General features: G+C 40.4%; 1 protein-coding gene across 2 annotated transcripts; it reads right to left on the bottom strand.

The window, feature by feature from the left end:
• Nucleotides 1-1,107: 1,107 nt before the first annotated feature.
• Nucleotides 1,108-23,921, bottom strand: HMGCS1 (3-hydroxy-3-methylglutaryl-CoA synthase 1). Of its 2 annotated transcripts, XM_069556426.1 has the most exons (11): nucleotides 23,707-23,921; nucleotides 18,670-18,730; nucleotides 9,960-10,417; nucleotides 9,059-9,184; nucleotides 8,386-8,550; nucleotides 6,874-7,039; nucleotides 5,893-6,063; nucleotides 5,318-5,424; nucleotides 4,115-4,240; nucleotides 3,857-4,020; nucleotides 1,108-2,897 (listed from the first exon to the last, which is right to left on the bottom strand). In XM_069556426.1, exons 3-11 carry the CDS (start codon nucleotides 10,405-10,407, stop codon nucleotides 2,808-2,810), a joined length of 1,563 nt encoding a protein of 520 aa, XP_069412527.1. In that variant the 5' UTR covers nucleotides 10,408-10,417; nucleotides 18,670-18,730; nucleotides 23,707-23,921; the 3' UTR covers nucleotides 1,108-2,807. The 2 variants fall into 2 exon arrangements, with proteins under 2 accessions (XP_069412527.1, XP_069412528.1); XM_069556427.1 differs by lacking the exon at nucleotides 18,670-18,730 and having other exon boundaries at nucleotides 23,707-23,836.
• Nucleotides 23,922-24,777: the final 856 nt, after the last annotated feature.

The raw sequence follows: 24,777 nt of genomic DNA, 5'->3' as shown, positions 1-24,777 counted from the left end.
GTTGCTAGAAATTTTAAAGGAAGTGCTTGCTTTTATATGAAGATTACATGGCTCTAAATTATTTAAAGATCCTGTTACATTCCTTGGTCTCTCCACCTCTACTTTAGTGTGTCAGGACATTTCAAACAGCAAACAAGAGATGAAGGGTTTCAACCAAGTCCCAGGAGGATGAGAAGTAGCTGTCTGCATCTGTCTGAGTTCTGTCTAGCATTCATATTCAATGTACTCATCACTGTTCATGAAATTAACAAAATCCAGAAAGAAAAAAAAAAAAAGAAGTTAACTGCAAAAACTCCAAAAAGGAGAAGAGGAAGGATAGAATTCTCAACGTCATATTAATTAGGATCTTAGACTTTGCAGAATTAGGATCTAGAATTCCTAGAACTGCAGGATTAGAGAACATAGGCCTTATCTTCTAAATCACCCAGAGAAATTGGGAGACTGGCCCAGAAAATAAAATCATTACTAAGTATTGAATCTAGACATGACAGCATGATAAAATAACTGATCAGTACTAGAAAATATTCTGATTTAATTCTTGGTTCACATAATCCTAAAAATTGATAGCGACTGAGATTATCTCATCCAATATTATTGCCAATGTAAAAATTCTCTCTATGAAACATCTGGGAGAACACCAGCAACCTGAGACACTCAGGCTGGAGGCTCTAGTTGGTAGTAGGCAGTTCTATGTTGGCTATAAAATCTGCTTTTAATGTTTAATTGCCAACCATTAACCTTAGGTTGTTGTTAGGAAAACACAGTAACTCTCTTCACAACTATTTATGGCAAAATTTATACATGTTAATTTGGGAGTTAATTTCTTTGTTTGAAGTATTAGAATAATAAACTATCAGTATATGTTCCTCCAAACTAGACAAATAGCTCCTTGAAGGCAAAATCATAGATCTTGTAAATCTTTATTTCTGACTTAAGTGATGTAAGTAGAGTGCCCTGCTTATATCAGGTTTATAAATTTTGGTGAAAGTTAGTGAATCAGTGAACTGAAATGAAATGGATGCCCACATTTAAAAATAGCATATTAGCTGCCTTCTTGCCTAAACTGTTAGTTCAGGAGGGGGAAAAAAAATGTCCAAGTATCTAAAATATTTCTCTAAAACTTTATTCGAAGTTACCCACCTCACTGTTAATAAGGTGTACAATTAATGCTCTGTGCCAGTATTACTAGGCCTGCCCATTGCCGGCAATGGACTTTGAGAAAACCCGTTTCCTGACACCCCAAAAGTTAAATTACTCTTTTCAAAACATACTGAACTCCCGATACTTGCAAAAAGTATTACATGCACCATGGCCCCACCAATCTTTAAATCTGAACTTACATTATTAATCTACATCAGTGTATGTTAAAATGAAGTGATTTCAACAAATCATGACTGTACAAATCAAAATACCACTAGTTAATATTAAGAGTATTTTACAAACACTACATTACATATTACCTTGCAGTCTGAAACATTACATTTCAGTTTTGTGTAAGTTTATTTTAGATAACTGAAACTTCACAGAATTCAACAGCAAATAAAGTTTAAAAAATTTAGTTCTGTACATTAGTTCCAACTATCTCTATTTTACAATCTATAAGGCTCATGTCATAGTTCAGCACCAGAAAGATCTAAGAAACTGTCGAACCAGTCTTCTTATTCATTCCAAGTGATAGTTTACTATTGTTATTTTTAAGGTGAAAGTCTGAGAAAACACTTTATATACCCTACTTCCAGACCTTGAGAAGTGGAATACTTTTTGGCTGGTCATACTATGTAAAAAACTTGAGTTGTATCTTCTAATTTGCACTGAACAGATACAAAAACAAAAAAAGGGAAGGAATACTTACCACATGAATTTAGGCTGTCAGTCTTTAAGTTGAATTTATAATACTGAACCATCAGAAATAACTTCACAATGCCCTGTCCCTATCCTTCCTTTTTGCTTTAAGTTTTTGAAAGACAGCCAGAAAAATGTTTTATTTATTCCTCAAAATAAGGTACAAGGGGAGGATCACAGCCACAAGCTTTCTCATACACAGCTCCAATAACATATCAAGGCTCTTCTGCAAATACACTTTGAACTGAGTCAGGAGCAGACCTAGGGAGCAGATCCATAGCCCCCAAAGGTACCATGTTTTCTATACCACAGTCTGCTCAGTGCTGGCATCCCTCTGTTCACAGAGGTCATGACAGTAACTCATCACTGCCAGCCTGGATTTAAAGTAACAGTTTCCAGAACCAGTGACACCGTTCCCAATTCTCTCTCTCTCGAGGATTCACAAACTCTAGAAAAAGAGTGTGTTTGTCTTGTCATTTTCAAATCAGGTTTGTGCATATTACATTAAAACCACACATTCTCTAAACTAAAAACTGTTTTTCAAAAACCACAGGAACCTTCAGTAATCTTGTTTGTTCAAAGTATAAAATTTTTACATGTTTAAAAAAAATTAAAATCGGAGACTAGTACCGCTGCTTTCCTTGCCAGAAGTGCACGATTTCAGGCTACATTTAAAAACTAAGCTTCATGCATACACACGGCCAGAGAGGTATGAAGTCTTACAGAGCCCTTAACATCCATCATTCGAGTACAGTAAGCATCGGCTAGACCACAACAGGAAGCATGTTAGCAAACTGAGCAAAGAGACTTTCTCAAGGACACGAGTTTTCCAGGCTCCATGTCAGTCACGTAAAAATTTAAGCAACATGTAATCTTTTAAAATTGACCCCAGGTGTCCCGTTCCCCCAACCGTTCCCATACATTCCCCCAACCCCCCCTGAAGTCCTCCACCTCACAGAAGTATCTTAATGCTCCCCGTTACTGATGACAGCTGCTTCAGGTTCTGCTGCTGTTGCAGGGAGCCTTGGCACTTTCTTAGCAGGGCTTGGAATATGCTAAAAACAAAAGAAACAAGAAAAATGTGGTCGCCTCTTAAGAGTTTTTTCCCCCAGGAAAAATCATGTTGCTAACCTAAGTTCTAATAGGAAAAGGGCAGCTCTGGAGAGAAAAAAATATATATATTTATACACATATAAATATATATTCTGTAGAACTTTTCATGGAGGGAACAAAAATGTCCATTCTTTACCTTATGGTGAATGTATCATATGATTATCCCATAGCAAGGGAGAGGAGGGCCATGGAGATCTATCTACCATACCCAGTATTTCCCTTGTTATATCTTGCCTTTGATTTCAAACACTCGCAGCTTGATTTGCTACCTCAAAGAGCAAGACTACGCATTCAGCACATTTGTGCTGAATGGATAAAATAAATAACTTCCAAGTTTTTAAAGTCCTCAGTTTGAAGCCTAGCTCTGATCTTGGTCAAGTCATTTAACTTCTTTCAGCTTCATCTCTAAAATGGGCACAGTAGCATTTACCTCAAGGGGGGTTTTATAAGGGTTTATATAGAAAACCTAAAAAGTGACTAGCATGTAATACGAATTCCAGTCATAACAATTACTATTCCTTCTTGACACCTGGAGATAGATTAGACAATGGCCTGAGAGAAGGGATGTGAGGGGCTTAACACCCAGCCCCTGCTTCATCTCTCACCAAGATACAAACCACAAGTGAACCTTCTCAGTTTTGCTTTAAACTTCGGTGTTGCTAAAAAAAGCCTAGTACTTACTGTGCACTGAAAAATACTAGTAACTGCAAAGCACCGCATACAACTGGAAAACAGCACAGCTGGAACCCACTCCCAGAGGCCTGGTTCTGAATCACCCTGCTTTACTGACATTCCTTTAAGTGCATAAATCTCAGTGAGGTCACCTCAGTCAGGAGATCTGGGGATGGAGATTTTCTTATCCAGTCAAAGCCCAAGCCCAAACACAAGGAGCTTTACTTACCTCGGCTGTAGTGCTCGAGGGCACAAGGCCTACTCCCTCATCCAAAGTGTCGTCGTTTAGAGAGGGGCGCCGAGCGTAGGTTCTTCTGTGTTTTTCATCTACTCGAACTAGGTACCATGTTCCTTCGAAGAGGGAATCTATGGAACTCTGGGGAATGTAGTTGGCTAAAGGAAAGGCAGAGGATATAAAAAATGAGTTATAACATATAACTCATCTGGTAATAAAACAGCCCTCCTATTAACAATTTAATGTTTTTACCCAAGTGATGAGTATCCTCTCGGAGCTTCATGTTTTCAGCAAAAATATCTGGTGCCACACAAATTCTCGAGTCAAGCCTTGACTTAAGATCACATATGCTTGCTACTATTTTATCAAGAGCGGACCCTAAAATAGGAAATAATTGCAACATTAAAACACTAAAAATAGTATACATATCCCAAAGCCTGAACAAAATGCTGCCAAATGGAAAAAACAACTTTTCATTTCTTTCAGAACTACAGGCTATTGTTTAGTTAAAAGATAAGATGTTATTTATTTGACGTAGCTTCCTATGAGCCTTGACTAGACATTTGTTCAGCCTTGGCTAGTAGACAACTGAGGAAATAGGTGGGATGTGAAACTATAAATAACTTGTCTAGAGTCAACTAACAGTTTCAGAATAATGCCAAGTCTTCCATCCGTTTTTCCTCTGTATTTTGCACAAAAGTATCCTTAAATACAGCTAAAAGCACATCCTTATACACATTAGATAACTTAACAAACCACCAACCACAAGAAATGGCCTGGTATTATTCACTCCTATGATCAGTCTCAATCATTAGTGTGAAGACTCGAAAGCTGCCCGCCTTAAATAAAGACACTTCCTTTTCTCTACCTATGCTTTAAAAATGCCATAAAAGGGACTTCTGGGTGGTCCAGGGGTTAAGAAACTGCCTTGCGATGCAGAGGAAGTGTTTGCTCCCTAGTTGGAGAACTAAGATGCCACATGCCTCAGAGCAGCTAGGCCGGCACGCTGCAACTACAAAGCCCAGGCACTTGAGAGCCCAGGCACAACTACTGAGCCTGCGCATCACAACTAGAGCGTCTAAGCACTGCAACTAAGACCCCACGAGGCCCAGTAGTAAATAAAGATTTTTTTAAATGAGATAATAGATTAAAATAAAATTACTTGCCAAAGGAGGAAAAGTTAAACACTATACCATTAAAAAAAAAAATGTTTAAGCTCATTATACAGTTTTTTTCCTGACTTGGAAAGAAGGAAAGATATTCTGACTCAGACATAATCTTGCCATTTACCCAGTTAGAGCAGAATTTTTGGGCAGAGTGTTGAAAGAACTAATAAGGATTAAAATGTCATAAAGATCTATGGAAGAGACTTAAGCGTTCACTTGAGAAGCCTGCTAAGTCAGCCTTACCACAGTAGGTTCTCAATACATTGTTGTTAAAAGACTCAGCATTTACCTGGTGTGGCATCTTGTGTAACTTTGAGGGAGTACAGAGTGGCAGCCAAACCAGAACCGTAAGAAAACACGCCGATCCTCTTTCCTGCCAGCTGCTGAGGTGAGTACCTATGTAGGAGGAAAAAAGCTCTTAAAGTTTAACTCAGCCTACTACAGTGGGTAGAGGACCACAGCTGGAAGAGACTTCATCCTGAGCCCAGGGATCTGACCTAAAGTTTTACTGTTTACAGTAAGCAGATTGAAAACAAAGAGTTCTCATCTCTCTAGAAATGATGGAATTGAGAAAAGTTATGCTCTAAAATAAACTACTTTGTCAACTGGGGATTTATGGTTCAACTGTAGGTCAAGAATAGACCATGAGAAAAGCACGGAAAGCTAGTGTGAAATTTAGTACTCTGGGATAAATAACTATAGCCTCATTGCATATCTCCTTCAAGTCAACAGAGAAGAGGCTAGAGAACCTCCAAGGAAAAGACCATTCTGTGACCTGCCACCAACATGCCTGATACCAGATCTGGTCTTAGAAATGTAACATCCCCAAACAAGCGGACTGAAGCAATGGAAATCCATACTTACTGTGCGAGAACAGAAGCCAGGGAGCCATACACTGAAGATGTGTACATATTTCCATTTTGATTTGACACAAGCAAAGATGCCTTTGTTTTCTGATTGAAGAGTTCTGAACTAGCTTTCATAAATGCCTTTTCCACATCTCTGTCAAAGTAGGTATCTTCTAATTTAACATCCCTGAAAATTTTAGAAAAAAGATAATCTTGTAGTGTCCAAAGACTATATTTTTACTATATCGCTTACTGGACCTAACTACTATTCTAATAGAAGTATATGATGCTGATTTCTAGTTATTAAAAACCAAGAAGCAGTATGCTAATTGTCAGGTAAGATTTAACAGTTGTACAAATATGGTCCTTTTTCTGAAAAGTTTTTTTTTTCCTTTAATGATCAAGACAACATAATTCTAATGGGTTAATAACCCCCTACAGCTCTGTCATCACCAAACAGAATATACTACTATTTCAAGTCCATAACATTGTCTATTTAGTTAGAAGAGGCACATTTATAGGAGCCAAGTGTTATAAACAGTTAAAATATATTTTATCAGATGGAGAAGGGACACAGGAGAAACAGCAAGAGTTTAACAGGCATAGCATGACAGGAGGCCCCAAAAGTGGGGAAAACAGGAGTATGAGAGCAGATATCAGGAGTGGCCAAGGGCAGAATGGATGTGGGCAGAAGAGAGGCAGGGAGAAGAGTGAAGACGCTGCTGTATAAATACAGGCACTTGAGGGGCTCTATTATCAAGGTGACAACAGGAACAGATCTAAAAGGAGGAAATAAGAAAATCTGAATAGAAAAGACTAAAGAATTCATATAGGTGAGCGACCACCTCTCTGGGACTTGGTTTCTTCACTGATTAAATAGGTAAAACAAGATGACTTCTTTTGACTCTAAAATTTTCATGTCTGTATAAATAGTGGTTTAACAAATATAAAAAAAATACTCTCACATATAAGGGAGAAAAATCATAATTCCTCTTACCCAAAGGCTTCTAGGCCACTGTAGATACTATTTTTATCTCTGTTCTGGTCATTAAGGAAGTCATTCAGCAACATCCGAGCTAGAGATTTCTGAACCAGTTTACAATAGGGTGAGTGGAATATCATGAAACCAAAATCATTCAAGGTGAAATCTCTATCATTTCCCTCTGAAAGAGAAATCCAAAGAAATTATAATCCATTTAAGCCACTAATTTTTGAGGTCTGATTTTAGAACAGGGCTGGGATGTCTTTATATCTTTGAGTAGCAATAAAAAATATACTATATAATGAAATATCTCTATGGTTTAAAATTTGTGTCAAAAAGACATCCAGAAATTGAACAATATACACTATTACTGGTTTTCAAACGAAACTGTCACAATCCATTAGTGGGCTGTGTAACCAATTTAATGAATCAAGGCCAGTATTTTTTTTATTTTAATCTTAATAAATTAAGAGGTTGTTTTTTGTCTGAATGAAAAAAGTAGAAAAGAGTAAACTGTACAACTTGCAGCATGGGCAAGAAAATTTGATGACATTAGTTTCCATTTAACTGCACATAACAATGCAAAGTCTATTTCTTACTGCAGAGTCTAATAAATGTTAGAAAATCACTGTGTAAACAGTATATGTTACATACTTTAAGAATGCTTATCTAAGGCCACTATGTTTCCTAATATCGGTTATTGAATCTTATTTTTAACCCTCTTTCAAAAACCCTATAAAGTAAAGCTGGACTACGGAAAAAGCATACTTTATATAATACTGTGTGCTTTCATGGTTTTAATTCAAATACTGTCCTTCTCAGTATCTCAAGCCCTTTCTCAGGGTTAAAGATAGAGATTGATGATGACACTAAAAGAGCAAATATGAATTCACAGAAGTGAAGTGAAAGTCGCCCAGTCGTGTCCAACTCTTTGCGACCCCCATGGACTATACATACAGTCCATAGAATTCTCCAGGCCAGAATGCTGGAGTAGGTAGCCTTTCCCTTCTCCAAGGGATCTTCCCAAACCAGGGATCGAACCCAGGTCTCCTGCATTGCAGGCGGATTCTCTACAAGCTGAGCCACAAGGGAAGTCCAAGAATTCACAGGTCAAGTACAAAAAGACCATGCGGGGAGGTGGGGGTCACTTTGGTAATTTATTTTCATTAGTTTTCTCCGGATCACAGTTGCAAACTAAAATTTGTTTGCAATTGTCTACCTCTCTCAGAATATGTACCAAATTCAAGTTATTTTCTTTTTTTTAACCTTACTTTTGATATTCTTACTGGGTTAAGTCATCCTAAGTATTTTTACAGAAATAAACTTTATTTGCAAAGTTTACCTGTTGTCTTAAATTACACATTACCAGAAACTGTGGGAAAACTATGCTATTTGGTGGGTGAGGAAGCAGTGGTTAAAGGAAAACACTAATGCAGGATGCCCACGAAGCAGTTTCACACTAAAGACAGTGAGTACATTACACCGCCCTTGGCAGATCGCAAAACCAAGAAAAGTGATAAAACCCACCTTTCTGCCACCGGGCGTGGATCTTCTTGCGGTAGACAGAATAGCAGTGGTCTAATGCACTGAGGTAGCACTGTATGGACAGTTTTCCATCTACTATCGGATATTCAGAAAGCATATCAGGCTTGTAAAAGTCATAGGCATGTTGCATATGAGTCCCACGAAGTCCTATTAGAGCAAAAAAGGAAGAGGTCCTTGTAACTCTGCTTCCTGATGTATGTTAGTAAGCAAATTGCATTATCTGAGAACTTTTCTTAAATCTAGTCAACTCATCACTTGCAGAATAGAAATCACAAGAAGTGTGTATGTAATTAAAGTGAAACATAACAACAGCCATGGACAGGCCTAAGCCTCTTGATATACAACATTTTATGCGAGTTTCATACACCTAACTGGAAGATCACAATTGCTCTGAATTGAAAACAAATTACTACATGACTATGGGCAAGTTACTTCTCTCAGTTGTTAGCAATCCTACTTAAACCCATTTTACTCCTCTGTAAAATGGGGATGACATCACTTATGTCATAGGATTGCTATGAAGACTAAATATGATAATACACATAAAGCTCTTAGCAGGCAGTGCCTGCATTTAGTGAACACCAAGTACAAGCTTCCAATTTTTAAGTTTCTCAGCATATTGTGCAAATAAAAAAAATACTCCCTAAACACTCACCTCGTTCAAAAATTAAAGGTGCATTAGGCCCAATTAGCATAGCAACGGCTCCAACTCCACCTGTAGGTCTGGCATTTCCTGTGGCATATACAGCAATATCCCCTGCAACTACCAGGGCATACCGTCCTGAAAAATATTACTGTTAGTATACAAGAAGGTGATTGACACCCTAACTATCATACATACCAACTGAAAGTATTGTATTGTCCCAGAATGTATCATATTTTCCCATCTTTGGTAAAGAAAAAAAATATATTGACTAAATTTCGATAGATAATTCTATCCTACATGATCTGTCTAGTCAAGGCTATGGTTTTTCCTGTGGTCATGTATGGATGTGAGAGTTGGACTGTGAAGAAAGCTGAGCGCCAAAGAATTGACGCTTTTGAACTGTGGTGTTGGAGAAGACTCTTGAGAGTCCCTTGGACTGCGAGGAGATCCAACCAGTCCATTCTAAAGGAGATCAGTCCTGGGTGTTCATTGGAAGGAATGATGCTGAAGCTGAAACTCCAGTACTTTGGCCACCTCATGCAAAGAGTTGACTCACTGGAAAAGTCCCTGATGCTGGGAGGGATCGGGGGCAGGAGAAGGGGACGACAGAGGATGAGATGGCTAGATGGCATCACTGACTTGATGGACGTGAGTCTGAGTGAACTCCGGGAGATGGTGATGGACAGGGAGGCCTGGCGTGCTGCGATTCATGGGGTTGCAAAGAGTCGGACACGACTGAGTGACTGAACTGAACTGAACTAAAAGAGAACTAATTTGTAAAGTAAGTAAATTGAAAGTCATAGCTATCTTTCTGAACACGTTCAAACAAGCATAACTGGTAAAGTCTGCAAATGGTACTTGGGCCTATTCATCCTCAAGGGAAGTTTCTTTCGAAAAATATGCAACATACCATCCCAAGAGCTGGACTCGATCCAGTTAACAGCATTGAAGACAGCGGCTGTGCCTCCATAGCATGCATTAGTTGTGTCTATTCCTTCTATATCCGTATTCCCAGACTCCTCAAAGAGCTGCATCAAATTCGTCTTCACTGACTTTGATTTGTCGATGATTGTCTCCGTTCCAACTTCTAGCCGCCCAATGCAGTCATAAGAAAGGCTATTTCTCTCCATAAGATTCTGGACCACAGTCATGCACAGAGAGTTGATATCTTCTCTATCTGTGCAGAAGCCCATCTTGGCCTGGCCCAAGCCAATAGTATACTTTCCAGCGTCTACACCATCGTATTTTTCCAACTCTGCCTGATCAACATATTGAGAAGGAAAATAGATCTCAAGGGCAACAATTCCTACATCTTTGGGCCAGCAGGCTTCTGCATTCAAAGGAAGTGACCCAGGCATGGTGAAAGAACTTTAGAAAGAAAAATAGAAAAAAAACACAAAAACATTGTTTTAGATTATAGGTTGTAGACTGTCAAGTTCAAACTTGAGAAATCAACATTGATATTAATTTCTAAATTTGGTATACTCTTAGGACAGTCAATTTTAATATGCGGAGGTAGCAATGATAGTATGAGCAGAGTTATTGACTCCACTATTATTTAAAGTTATCATCTTTTAGAAAGACTTACAGGTTATTCAAAACTAGGTATCTTTAGATTTAAAATATGATTATTAGAGGTAATGAAAACTGAAGTAAGACTCATCTATGTTATAAAGATAAGATAAAATGAGAATTTAGTAACATGACCCACAGATCAGAACTCAAGTATCTGATCTATTCCTGGCCACTCAAAAAGTTTAAATCATTCATTCATTTCCATATATGGATTATTCACAGCTATTGACTTTATGGGACTTTACATACTAACAGTTTTAGTTAAACTAAGATACTAAACTAAACCTGTTACCTACTAACAATTTTTAATTAGGTCAACCAGTACTGCATTCTTTATTGATCTAAACCATCCTAGTATGTAGAAAGGCCACACTGCCAAGTCTGCCATGGCACTCTATTCAAGGCCCCTGCTCTTAACATCAGCCTTCCAAAGTAACCCCCACCCCCACCCCACCATCTAGAACCCAGATGATTACAATTTAAAGCAAAGACAAGTTCCCGGACCCGTAACAGGTCAAAAGTTAATATTCTGTACTTTCTACAGCTAGTGTACAAGCCCGTAACAGGTCAAAAGTTAATATTCTGTACTTTCTACAGCTAGTGTACAGGGGATAAATGATCATGAGATCACAAGATTATCATTTAGCTTCTACATCAGGCAAAAGAAAACAACTGATCCAAATCTGAAAACTGGTACCATAATCCACATATTATTTGCATGGCATCTTAGACACCATCTCTTAAAATAATCCCTTTTTTTAAAAAAAGGCCTTTAAAAGTTGCACCATTGCCACACCAACGTTCAGTAGTGTTTATTTACCAACAGTGAAAAGAAAATGTGCTAGCCACTCAAGAGTGTTGCTATGACCTATGGGCAAGTCAGACCTATCAGAGCCTCAATTTCTTTAGAGGTTATTTCAGTCAGAAAAAGAGAAATTAATCAAGATGTTTCTAACAAGGAGGAGGATTTTAATGTAGGGCAATGGTTACCACTCCGTTGGCCCAGCTACAGGAGCAAAAGGGGGAAGATGGTTACTATTCAGACCCCATGAGCACACACTCCCACTGAGGCTGCACCTTGGCTGCTGAGTGAGAGCCAAAGCCCCACACTCTCGCTGCTGCTGCCACTGACAAAAGGCAGATCCCGTATTTATGTCATTTCTCTTCTGCCAGTCTGCCAACACAGCCGGAGCATTGGTGATAATGAAATCACAGGCTACTGCCATAGTGAGTTGTTAATTATTGAAATCTTGAGAAAATATCTCAAACAGAGAAGCTGTCCTTAAATCATGAGATCTACCCTTAGCCTGTAGGTTATCAAGACAGGAGTGTATTAAAACCTGAAAAATAAGCACCTGGAAATATAGTCACAAAATCTTAAGTTAAAGGCCTTAAGGGAAACCAGTTGAATCTTCCTTCTAAATATAAGAATATTTTTTATATTTTTTCATCCATCCAAACGACAACATGTTAAATGCCAAACGTTCAGGGTAAGTTTAATAGGACGTAACCCTTGCCCTTTCTACTACTCACTGTCTTGTGGGACAGTAAGCTACAAATATAACAATAAACAAGTGAAACGACAGAGACAGTCCAGTCTCATTCTGTCAGAACTATCTAACCCAACTAGGGAAGGAACGAGAAGAAAAGCTTCTTGGTCGAGTCTTAGGAACAAGCTGGAAGGATCAGTAAAGCTCTGCAGAAGCAGAGAGTAGTAGTTTTCACAGGATAGACAACATACACAAAGGCACACCACAAGGAACCATGGAAAGTTATACTAATTTACTGAAGTGAAATGTGAGCCCAATGAGTAGATCAGGAAAGTAGTGGGTCAGGAGAGCTAGCTAAGGGTTGAGTCATAAAGCTTCTGGCATGTGATATTAGAGAGCTTCAGCATCACCATGAAGGCACTAAGAAGCCATCAAAAGAGTTTTAAACAATATGGTTACATTAGTGTTCAGATCAGTCTTTTTCTAATTCTGGAACCAATTTAGTGAGCATCAAACAACACCTTTTTAAAACAAAATAGAAAAAAAACCAAAATATCAGATTGCATGGCACATGGTAAATGCCAAGAATTTTTCATGAAAATTTTGTTTTAATTATTCACACGTATTCTGGGTTGCAATACAACATTGATTCCTTACTGAGGAATCAACAGCCAGAAAAGTGTGAGCCCCCATTTTACACAGTCACTGGTGCTATGTGAAGAATGGATCTGAGTTAGGAAGTTGATATGGAAGCCCAATGAGATATAGCTAATGAAACAGAGGAATTACTACATGAAGAGAAAAGGAGCAGCTTCAGAAAGTTTTGGAAGCAAAAAATTGGCAGAAATTGTGATTGACTAGATGGTAGGAAAAGGATGAAATATTTAGAGTAGATAACTCCCAGATTTCTAGCCTCCACTATTGTATTTCTTGACAGAATCACTCATTGGCAGATACACTAAAGTCAGCAGAGAAGCACCTCTCCACTTTGTCCCATCTCTTCCCTCTTATAGGCAAATCCATCGATTTTATGATAATCTAAACTCGGCTACACTGAGGTTGAAATGAAGACCTAAAGGGACTATCTAATGTGTCACAAGGCATATTCTAAGTTTATAATAAAATAAGTCGTCTGCATAGTCCACAGAAAAGAACTCTAAAACTAGTATTAGAAACAAAAAAGTAGTCCATATACTTATAAAAAGAACCCCTCCTATATGCTACCTTTTAAATCACCAAAACAGAGGCAGTAGGATTAACCACTTTTCCAGCCTTTCCCACAAGGTTACCCTTCATATTCTTTTCACCTCTTCAAACTGCTCTAAACATGATGAGGACAGTATAATTTTCCCTGCCTGGTCCAATAGCTTGAAGTGCTGTTGGAAATAAAGTGGAAAAATACATACAATCTTCTGAAGATGTGAACCAGTTTACGCCATAAAACAAAGCTCTAATTCCAGAATTAATCTATGTTTATCATAATCAAATCAGCTCTGATTAGTTCTTATTATATGGTACTTACTAAATAAGGTATAACTATATTATTAAGCCTAATACTTCAATATTCTTGCCTTGAGAACCCCATGAACAGTATGAAAAGGCAAAATGATAGGATACTGAAAGAGGAACTCCCCAGGTCAGTAGGTGCCCAATATGCTACTGTAGATCAGTGGAGAAATAACTCCAGAAAGAATGAAGGGATGGAGCCAAAACAAAAACAATACCTAGTTGTGGATGTGACTGGTGAGAGAAGCAAGGTCTGATGCTGTAAAGAGCAATATTGCATAGGAACCTGGAATGTCAGGTCCATGAATCAAGGCAAATTGGAAGTGGTCAAACAGGAGATGGCAAGAGTGAACATCGACATTCTGGGAATCAGCAAACTAAAATGGACTGGAATGGGTGAATTTAACTCAGATGACCATTATATCTACTGCTGTGGGCAGGAATCCCTTAGAAGAAATGGAGTAGCCATCATGGTCAACAAAAGAGTCCAAAAGGCAGTACTTGGAGGCAATCTCAAAAACTACAGAATGATCTCTGTTTGTTTCCAAGGCAAACCATTCAGTATCACAGTAATCCAAGCCTATGCCCCAACCAGTAACGCTGAAGAAGCTGAAGCTGAACGGTTCTATGAAGACCTACAAGACCTTATAGAACTAACACCCAAAAAAGATGTCCTTTTCATTACAGGGGACTGGAATGCAAAAGTAGGAAGTCAAGAAACACTTGGGTAACAGGCAAATTTGGCCTTGGAATGCGGAATGAAGCAGGGCAAAGGCTAATAGAGTTTTGCCAAGTGAACACACTGGTCATGGCAAACACCCTCTTCAAACAACACAAGAGAAGACTCTACACATGGACGTCACCAGATGGTCAACACTGAAATCAGACTGATTATATTCTTTGCAGCCAAAGATGGAGCTCTATACAGTCCACAAAAACAAGACCAGAAGCTGACTGTGGCTCAGATCATGAACTCCTTATTGCCAAGTTCAGACTGAAATTGAAGAAAATGGGGAAAACCGCTAGACCATTCAGGTATGACCTAAATCAAATCCCTTATGATAATACAGTGGAAGTGAGAAATAGATTTAAGGGCCTAGATCTGATAGATAGAGTGCCTGATGAACTATGGACAGAGTTTTGTGACACTGTACAGGAGACAGGGATCAAGACCATCCCCATGGAAAAGAAATGCAAAAAAGCAAAATGGCTGTCTGAGGAGGCCTTACAAATAGGTGTAAAAGAAGAGAAGCGAAAAGCAAAGGAGAAAAGGAAAGATAAAAGCATCTGAATGCAGAGTTCCAAAGAATAGCAAGGAAAGATAAGAAAGCCTTCCTCAGCGATAAATGTAAAGAAATAGAGGGAAACAACAGAATGGGAAAGACTAGAGATCTATTCATGAAAATTAGAGATACCAAGGGAACATTTCATGCAAAGATGGGCTCGATAAAGGACAGAAATGGTATGGACCTAACACAAGCAGAAGATATTAAGAAGAGGTGGCAAGAATACACAGAAAGTGAAAGTGAAGTCATTCAGTCATGTCTGACTCTTTGCGACCTGACTGTAGCCCATTAAGCCTCTCTGTCCATGCGATTCTCCAGGCAAGAATACTGGAGTGGGTTGCCACAGAAGAACTGTACAAATAAAGATCTTCTCGACCCAGATAATCACAATGGTGTGACCACTCACCTAGAGCCAGACATCCTGGAATGTGAAGTCAAGTGGGCCTATCACTATGAACAAAGCTAGTGGAGGTGATGGAATTCCAGCTGAGCTATTTCAAATCCTGAAAGATGATGCTGTGAAAGTGCTGCACTCAATATGCCAACAAATTTGGAAAACTCAGCAGTGGCCACAGGACTGGAAAAGGTCAGTTTTCATTTCAATCCCAAAGAAAGGCAATGCCAAAGAATGCTCAAACTACTGCACGATTGCACTCATCTCACACGCTAGTAAAGTAATGCTCAAAATTCTCCAAGCCAGGCTTCAGCAATACGTGAACCGTGAACTTCCAGATATTCAAGCTGGTTTTAGAAAAGGCAGAGGAACCAGAGATCAAATTGCCAACATCCACTGGATCATGGAAAAAGCAAGAGAGTTCCAGAAAAACATCTATTTCTGCTTTATTGACTATACCAAAGCCTTTGACTGTGTGGATCACAATAAACTGTGGATAATTCTGAAAGAGACGGGAAGGCCAGACTACCTCACCTGCCTCTTGAGAAATCTGTATGCAGATCAGGAAGCAACAGTTAGGACTGGACATGGAACAGACTGGTTCCAAATAGGAAAAGGATTGCATCAAGGCTGTATATTGTCACCCTGTTTATTTAACTTCTATGCTACAGTACATAATGAGAAACACTGGGCTGGAAGAAGCACAAGCTGGAATCAAGACTGCCGGGAGAAATATCAATAACCTCAGATATGCAGATGACACCAACCTTATGGCAGAAAGTGAAGAGGAGCTAAAATCCTCTTGATGAAAGAGGAGAGTGAAAAAGCTGGCTTAAAGCTCAACCTTCAGAAAATGAAGATCACGGCATCTGGTCCCATCACTTTATGGGAAATAGATGGGGAAACAGTGGAAACAGTGTCAGACTACTTTTTGGGGCTCCAAAATCACTGCAGATGGTGACTGCAGCCATGAAATTAAAAGACGCTTACTCCTTGGAAGGAAAGTTATGACCAACCTAGACAGCATATTAAAAAGCAGAGACATTACTTTGCCAACAAAGGTCTGTCTAGCCAAGGCTATGGTTTTTCCAGTGGTCATGCTTGGATGTGAGAGTTGGACTGTGAAGAAAGCTGAGCGCCGAAGAATTGATGCTTTTGAACTGTGGTGTTGGAGAAGACTCTTGAGAGTCCCTTGGACTGCAAGGAGATCCAACCAGTCCATTCTGAAGGAGATCAGTCCTGGGTGTTCATTGGAAGGACTAATGCTGAAGCTGAAACTCCAGTACTTTGGCCACCTCATGCAAAGAGTTGACTCACTGGAAAAGACCCTGATGCTGGGAGGGATTAGGGGCAGGAGAAGGAGATGACGGAGGATGAGATGGCTGGATGGCATCACCGACTCGATGGACATGAGTTTGAGTAAACTCCAGGAGTTGGTGATAGACAGGGAGGCCTGGCATGCTGCGATTCATGGGGTTGCAAAGAGTTGGACATGACTGAGCGACTGAACTGAGAGTTAAACAAGTGACTTGTTTCACTTTGGGGGGTAAAATGTAGCTAAACTAAATTAATCCATACCCATCAAAGTGAATCATGAAGTGAATCATGACTCAGACTTTTTGGTGTGGAAAATTTTTTACATTGTCTACTTCAGTCAACATTGCTCATTCTCTGAGGATTTTTGATAGACAAAGTATTTTCATTACATCCTTGGTAAAAGTTAGTGAAGTCTAAGTTGCTCAGTTGTGTCTGACTCTGTGACCCCATGGACTATTCAGTCCATGGAATTCTCCAGGCCAGAATACTGCAGTGGGTAGCCTTTCCGTTCTCCAGGGGATCTTCCCAACCCAGGGATGAAACCCAGGTCTCCCACATTGCAGGCCGATTCTTTACCAGCCGAGCCACAAGGGAAGCCTTGGTAAAACACTATCTAATTTGAAAATATTTACCTTTTGGTTGAAATAGAGGGAAAGTGAGAAAAGTAGAAAAAGAGGAGTATTAATTCAAAAAGTAATTGGCTTCATGGCATTTAAAACAACAAAAAGATTGGTATAGTTTCTGGTCTAAAATCTTTAGTTTATTCTATTCAGTGTGTGCTCTTATGTCGTCCTCTCAAACGTCCTCTGATATAGGCCAGAGATAAACTAGAGAAAGAAAAAAAGGCGTTAAAGATCTGAGATTTTCAATAAAAAGATGTAAATTTTCATTTAAAATTTCTTCTTTACAAAGGAGGAGAAAAGTACACCTTTACCACAGAACTCTGTGAACCTTCCACAGCTATCTTCCAACAAAGACCAGAAGACTCAATCTGTCCTAAAGTGAAAGCTCACCCCCTCTGGTGGATAAGAGGAGTTCCAGGTCCCACTTCCGTGAACAATTTCTGAATGCTTCCTACCTAAGAGGACACAAGATGGACCAATATGATCCGCTGGGAATCTTTTAAGTTTGTGAATGACAGACAGATGGGAAAAGAAAAATGAAAAAAAAAAAGGGTAAAAAAGCAGGGAAATCAGCTAAGGATGCTGATATAAGGGCAGACCTAGCTCCTCAGGGCTCATCAGGGAGGGACTTTGGCATCAGTTCCTAGGACCATGATGCCAGCCTCCTGAGCTCTCTGCCTCCATCCTTCCCCTGTCCTAGGATCACCTTTCTAAAATGCACATCTGACCTTTGATAAGACGCTATTTAAAACTATTCCAAGCCTCTTCCTTGCATTGCACAAGGAGCTTCTGGGAAGCAAGACGTGTTACCTTGTTCATCTTCGTGTCCCTAGTCTCCAGCCCAACACTTGGCATAGGCTAGAAGCTGGATGTTGAATAAATGAAATCCTACTAGCCTTCTAATCTAAAATTAGTAACAACCATAAAAATCATAAAGCCGAAGCATAAAAAAGCAGAATCATAAGAGGAGTTCCATCGTTACAGAAGAAAGCATTAGCTGCAAATAATTTGATTATTGGTTCAAACACATCTATAACTACTGTCCAGCGTCACGTAATTGTAAACATTCATCCGTAGCCCAGATGGATATCTTCCGAGGCTGTAATTCAACATGCACTATTGGTACACGTGACTGTTTCTGATTAAGCCGTTTATAGGATTACATTTTATTATCTACATTTTTTGCCTCTTATGAATGAACACTAATTTTGAAAATTAGTTTCTAGATTTTAAACATTAGTCTAATAAACACAAAATTAGTCTTCTGAAGCTTTATGGCATTAATCAATATTTAAAAGATAAAATTCTATAATGGGTTTTAAGAATGTGTAGTGCACACAATGGTTATTTGTCCTAGCATAAAAAATTAAAATTCCCCCTTCCATTAGAGAGGAAGACTCTCCTTTAGCAGCATGACAGGATGCCATACCTGTGTGAGGGGTAAAGAACTGCAGTCTCCAGGTCTGTCACTCTGTCTCCTCCTTCAGGCACTAGGAATTTCAAATAAGAACCTTTTTTAAAGTCATATATCAAATAATGACTCCAATTCTAAGTAAGTTAAAATCAACATTTCCTGATCCGATTACATTATGTAGAACAGAATTTGACTTTGCTTAAGGAAAAAAAAAAATGGTACTTAAAGATCATAAAATTTTTTTCTCCTTATTTTGTTAGCTCTTACAGTGGTAGTTTCAGTTCTGGTAATAAGTTGATACATGTAGTTCATATGACTGATTCAGGCTTTAAACCAAGTATGATGCTGGGAGAGTTGTAATCTTTACTAAAGTAGGGTTTTCAAGAATTGGGGGAGAGGAATATAAGTTGTACTAGGCTAACAAATCTCTGGAGTAAAGAGACTTACACATTCAAGAGCTTGCTCTGCACTTAGGAGCTTGTGACTTTAATGACAGTCTGTGCCTTTCTGAGCTTCAATTTCCTCCTGTGTAAAATGGAGCTAATACCTGCCCTCCCGGTTGATTGTAAAGGATGCTTGAGAAGATAAAATATGTAAAAAATATAAAGCACCAACACACTGATTATTCTCTTACTTCTCAGTATTTTTCAAACAAAAACAAATCTTTCTAGCAAGAGTGAATTACCTTCATTTATTTAATCTTATGCTCCTGGTTTTCAACATGGTCACTGTCACCTACCCCAACCTTTTAGAAAGTGATTTTCCTCTTAGAGCTTGGGTTAAAAAGGTAGATATTTGATATCAAGACCAAGGATCATTAAGCTTTATCATCATTTAAATTATGTGGAAACAAAAAGGAAGGTGACCTTGGAGCATTTTACTCTGTCCATTTACTTTGAAGGGTTGTTACTTGGAACAGTTCCTGTTGGATGCAAACACAATTACCTTTGGACTCTATTTAATTGTTGGCAAATACAGCATCTGCCCTTGCCTGATTAACTGGAGAGTACTCTCAGATGCTATTCAGTAAAGCTTTACTGCTTTCACATAATTAGATCATTTAAGAGCTTATAGACTTAGCTCCTTTTGCTTCATTAATCTCCCCCCACCTTAAATAGATTCTGAGTTTTATCGGAAAAGATAAGACTACTATATTCCAAAAACCTGATGACAGGATAATATATACAATGAGAAAAGAACTAATTTTGTGTTCTTGATTACCTCAAATTATGCTTTTGTAATCTGCAAATTAAACTTTCCAAGAAAACTAGTCGGGGGGGGGGGGGGGCATGATCCCTCTTCTCTGAAAAATGTTGACACTATTTAAATAATTTAATATTTCTTCTTGAAACCACGAATGTATATGCATTTGACACTATTTTAATCAAGGGAATTTCTCCTGAACTGCCAATATTCCTTCTTTCAATTTTGATTATTTCCATCAGGGAGGGAGCTTAGGTGGGAAGGCATAGAGCAAGCAGCAGGGAGAAGGGAGGGAGTGAACTCAGTGCACAAGAGAAAGCGAGAAGAGACACAGAAGATAAAAGAACAGCACAGGACTGCCCAGCTACTCAGGTTCTCAGGGGAAACAGAGGCCTGGAGTCGACAGGAAATGGAGGCCACAAATGCCGCTCTGGGAAAAAAATCAATCCGAAAGGGACCTCTCCCCAAGCCTGCAGCTTTCCATTCTCTTCTGCAGCTGCTAGGAGGCTTCTCTACCTGGACAAAAACAGCAGTGCCAAAGGCTCAAGCAGGTTATCAGCTTATTTCTAACAGGTCTCTTCAGAGCAAGCGGCAGAGGCAAGAGGTATGGCTTGGGAGGCAGTTAATAAATCATAGGCATTTTGAGTTTGGCAGAGATTAAACCTGAAGATGGAGAAGGAACTGGCAATCCACTCCAGTATTCTTGCCTGGGGAATCCCACAGACAAGAGGGCCTGGAGGGCTGGATTCTACGGGTTCACAAAAAGTTGGACACGACTTGAGTAACTAATACACACACAACACACCTAAAGAATGATGAGACTGCCTAGGGCCAACCAACTTTCTCCTGGGGTTTATTGAGTGTTCTGAATTCCTCCTCTGCCTCCCTTGTTAGCACAGATTCAAAGAGGTGGTCAGAGAAGTTCCCCCAGTACATATTCTGGTACACAATAAACCACACAGTTACCTGCTGATCCTTTTCATCATTACAGGAAAGAAATCCAGGAATCCTTCTTAACTGAGAATGAGCTGGCAACCTTTTCTCCTTAGGAGGGCCAGCAAGCAAAACTACTGTTAGGAAAGCCTTGCTCACATCTGTACAACTCTGGTCTAGTTCCCTAACAAAAAAATACAGACACCCTGCCTCCCCCCAGAGGTACTGGTCTGCTTATCAGATACTCTACTCATATTTCAAGGTCCTCCCTCTTCCAGGAAGGTTTCCTCGAGCTTTCTAGTCAGGCCCTGCATTCACAATGACACTGAAGCCTTCAGAGTCTACTGTCAGTGGAAAGCTAGTTTCTGGCAGTCTTCTTAAGCATATGGAATACTTAGATTCCTGTTGGGAGAAGGGCTATATTTTGATTCTTTTAAAATCCCTTTGAGATGCTGGAGTAAAGGGCACACAATTGCATTTTTTGAGTGACTGAATTTGGAGTTATAATAGAGGGAAAATCTTTTAAATTCAAGTAGTTAAAGCAGCTGCCCTCATTAGTGAATTCTTTTCACTATCCCTTTAAGATGAGCTGCAGCCCCAAATGGTGTCCAAAAGCTTAAAAAAAAACCCAAAAAACGCTTTTTTCTGCTGCTCTTCAAAGCAAATGGTAGGTTTCAATTATTCCCTGAAAAATGTAAGGAATTCATATGGAATCAGAAGAGAACACTTGTTGGCCTTATGTCATTCCCAAATGCACACCCCTCCAGGTCCATGCCTTCCAAAGATGAAGCCTGTAAGCTCTGAAAGGCTAGCTTCTCCACTGCTCTCACTACACTCGGTTAACAAGCAGCAAGCAGGCACTAGCACAAGCCAAGCATTAGGATGACTAGATTATTAAGAACTGAGTCCTATCGCCTTCCCATTAGATTGCGTAATATGTTTTTAATCTATACCACTGTCTTGAGAAACAAAATATCACATCCTGTGATGCTTGGTTTTTTAATAAACCCAACAAAATTATGACTGTTTTCTTTTTCAAATGAAACTAAATAGAGATTCTGATATATAGCCCATTAAACTCCTCCATCCACAGCCCCAATGCATCTCCCCCCATTCAGTTCTACTGGATTGCTGTTTTAAATAATGCTAGGGTCCCCAGGAAACACATATTACACCAATATCAGGGTTTTGCATTTCCCGTGAGAAAAGCTATCGAAAACGTCAATCAGAAAAAAAAAATCTCAAAATCAATCCCTCAGTTAAGAGAAACAAGATGTAAAAGCACTCTGGAGAAATATTTTTAAAAAAGAAAAAGAAAAAACAAAGGCCCAGGATTAGGACGTGGACTTCTATGGCCCCAAACATAATATTCGTATAACTCGCCCAATCTAAAACACCTTCTGAGAACTGGGGCTACTTACTAAACTAGAATTAAACTGAACTACACTGGAACTGATTTACGTGCAAATTTACAAACTTAGGAGACAGACCTGCAAAGTTTAGACACACAGAAAATAAAGTCTTTCTCCTTTTCCTTAAGATCTGCTATCCCTGCCCTCCTCATCCACACACACAAAAAATAACTCAAATTTTAAAAATAAAAAACCACAAACTGCTTGGATATCTCAAGCTGCAAAGAACCATTTGGCCTAGATACAGGGTAAGGACTTTCAGTTAGCCTTCTAACAGAAATCTGTGCAAAGAAGTCTAAACTCCACCTCAGAAGGAAAAATCTTACTAGCCCTTCCTTGTGTCTTAATCTTCTCATTTATCTTGCCATGGTTTTTCATAATTCATCCCTGAAATAGAGCAAATGTTACTCAGCAGCAGCTAGAACATCTCAGGTGCAGCAGGTTGGCAAGAGCATCAGTCTGAGGGAAGAGTTGATGCAGAGGTGAGCGAAGAAGCCTGTGACGCCCTAAACCAAGGCCGCAGGGCAGCTGTAACCAACAGGGACAGCCTCACATTACCTATTGTCCAAAACTCTCCTCCAGGGTGGGTAATCCCTTCTCTACCACTGGTCAAGGCAATTCACACGTTTTTCAAAGACTCCATATATCGAGTTTTGAAAAGTCCTTGGTTCAACCCAAAGCCTACTGTGTGTGAAGCCCTATGCGTGCCTGCCCATTACATCATCATAACAAGTCAGGCTGATTCTGAAGCTATTAACAGGACGGAGATACGGACTTTCAGAACACGGAAGAGACATATATATATATATATATATATATGAGCTTAAAAAATATGGAGGCTGGAAGGTGGGAGCAGGGACCTGTGATATTGGAAGCAAGCACATACTGAAGCAGTCAAGAGTGTGAAGTACTCAGCCAGGTTAAACCACGGTTGTGATGCTTTCTCGCACCTGAGCTAGGGAAGAAGAGCAACGCTGCCCACCTCCCTTCCTCCCAGTCACTCTCTTTAAGAGGCAAGAAGACACACCCCCTGCCAACCTACAAGGCTCCAAGTGTGATCCTCAGCATCCTTCGGCGTCCACCCTGAAGCCAAGGCTGCGGGAACACCCTAGCAGGCCAGCTCCTTTCTTGGCCCCCTCATGTACCCACCCCCATCCCCTCAAGGTGGTCACAGCCACTCCCCTAGCACCTCCAGCTCCTGACTATTTCATCAGAAGCCTACCCCTCAATACCCTCTCCTTCTCCCCTCTGCGACTCGCCTGCCCACATTAATGCCCCTGTCCTCCAGGACCCACCGCGGTCGGCCCCAGGTCCCCGGCAGGGGAAGCCCCGCACGGACCCCGCTCCCAACGCCCTATCCTCCAGGTCCAGGTCCAAACCTTAGCCCTGACCCGACAGAGCAGGAGCTCCTTCGGGCCTAGTCAAGGACACCAATGCGCCGTGCCCTCATCCTGCCCGCGAGGCCTCGGCAGCCCGGGTCAACTCCTCCACTCGGGACACTCACCCAAATATGACCGGGCGGTGGTCGTAGAAAGTGAACGACCAACGAAGGGGTAGTGCGAGCCGCCTCCCCTCCGCCACTAGCTTTATAGCCGCGGACCCACCGGACTCCGGCAAGGCCGGGAGCCCGTGAGAGGCGGGACAGTGGCCCCAGCAACCAATCGTGGCCGGCAGAGGAGCGCCGGAGTGCCCGCCCCCTAGCCCAGCTTCAACCAATCCGAAGGAAACTAGAGGAAACACTAGCTGAGGGGTTTCCCTTGTGGCTGGAAGGGCGGGGGAAGGGGCGGGGACAAAGCCGGAGGGCCGAGAAAATGGGGTGAGAGAGTGACGTGTGGTGGCCCGAGAGCCGGCCTACCAATGACAGAGCGGCGAGACACGGCGAGAGCCAACGGGAACGGAGTGAGAGGTTCTCCGGCCAATTGAAGCTCAGCGAGAGGAGATGAGAACCAATGAGGCCTCCGCGTCCCACCACTGGGGAGAGATGGTCTAGTGTGGGAGGCAAGTTGGTCCCTGCTGGAGAGTCCGTCAGGTTGCCTAGCAACCAGAGCTAGGCTTCACCTGTAAGATTTATAAAATACTTGATTTAAATTCAATCTTAACGTTTTCTAGTTTCCTAGAGCAGCCAGGCGTGCCCTCATTACAAGTTGGAGCAGAATACATCACCAAGAATTTGTAAACTTATACTAAATACTAGATTTGTAAATAATATTGTAACCTCTATAAGGTTGGTTTGGGATTAGACACCAGTGAGGAGGGTAAGGGGCCTTGCCTAAGCAGGGAGTTTGTCCTAATTCTTGGATTTTTGCTAGCCCATATCATATACTCTGAGGAAAGTGGCTCCACCTGGCCCATTCTCCACTGTATCTGCTGAGCTTGATGTGTGGTAGTTGCCGAATAAAAGGTTGTTGAAAGAAGGAAGGGGTCTTATAATTCTCAGTATAGCAAACCCACAGGATAAGCACCATCTAGTTCCCCCAGGAAAGAGAGAGGAGCAATTCCAGCTGGAAGAAAACACTGAAACACTGGGAGAATCCAAAGGAGGATAATTATGGCCTTAAGTAAGACTCTGCCTCAT

Source organism: Ovis canadensis, chromosome 16 (assembly GCF_042477335.2).
Source record: "Ovis canadensis isolate MfBH-ARS-UI-01 breed Bighorn chromosome 16, ARS-UI_OviCan_v2, whole genome shotgun sequence".
NCBI lineage: Eukaryota > Metazoa > Chordata > Mammalia > Artiodactyla > Bovidae > Ovis > Ovis canadensis.
This window is presented reverse-complemented; position numbering and strand designations above follow the sequence as displayed.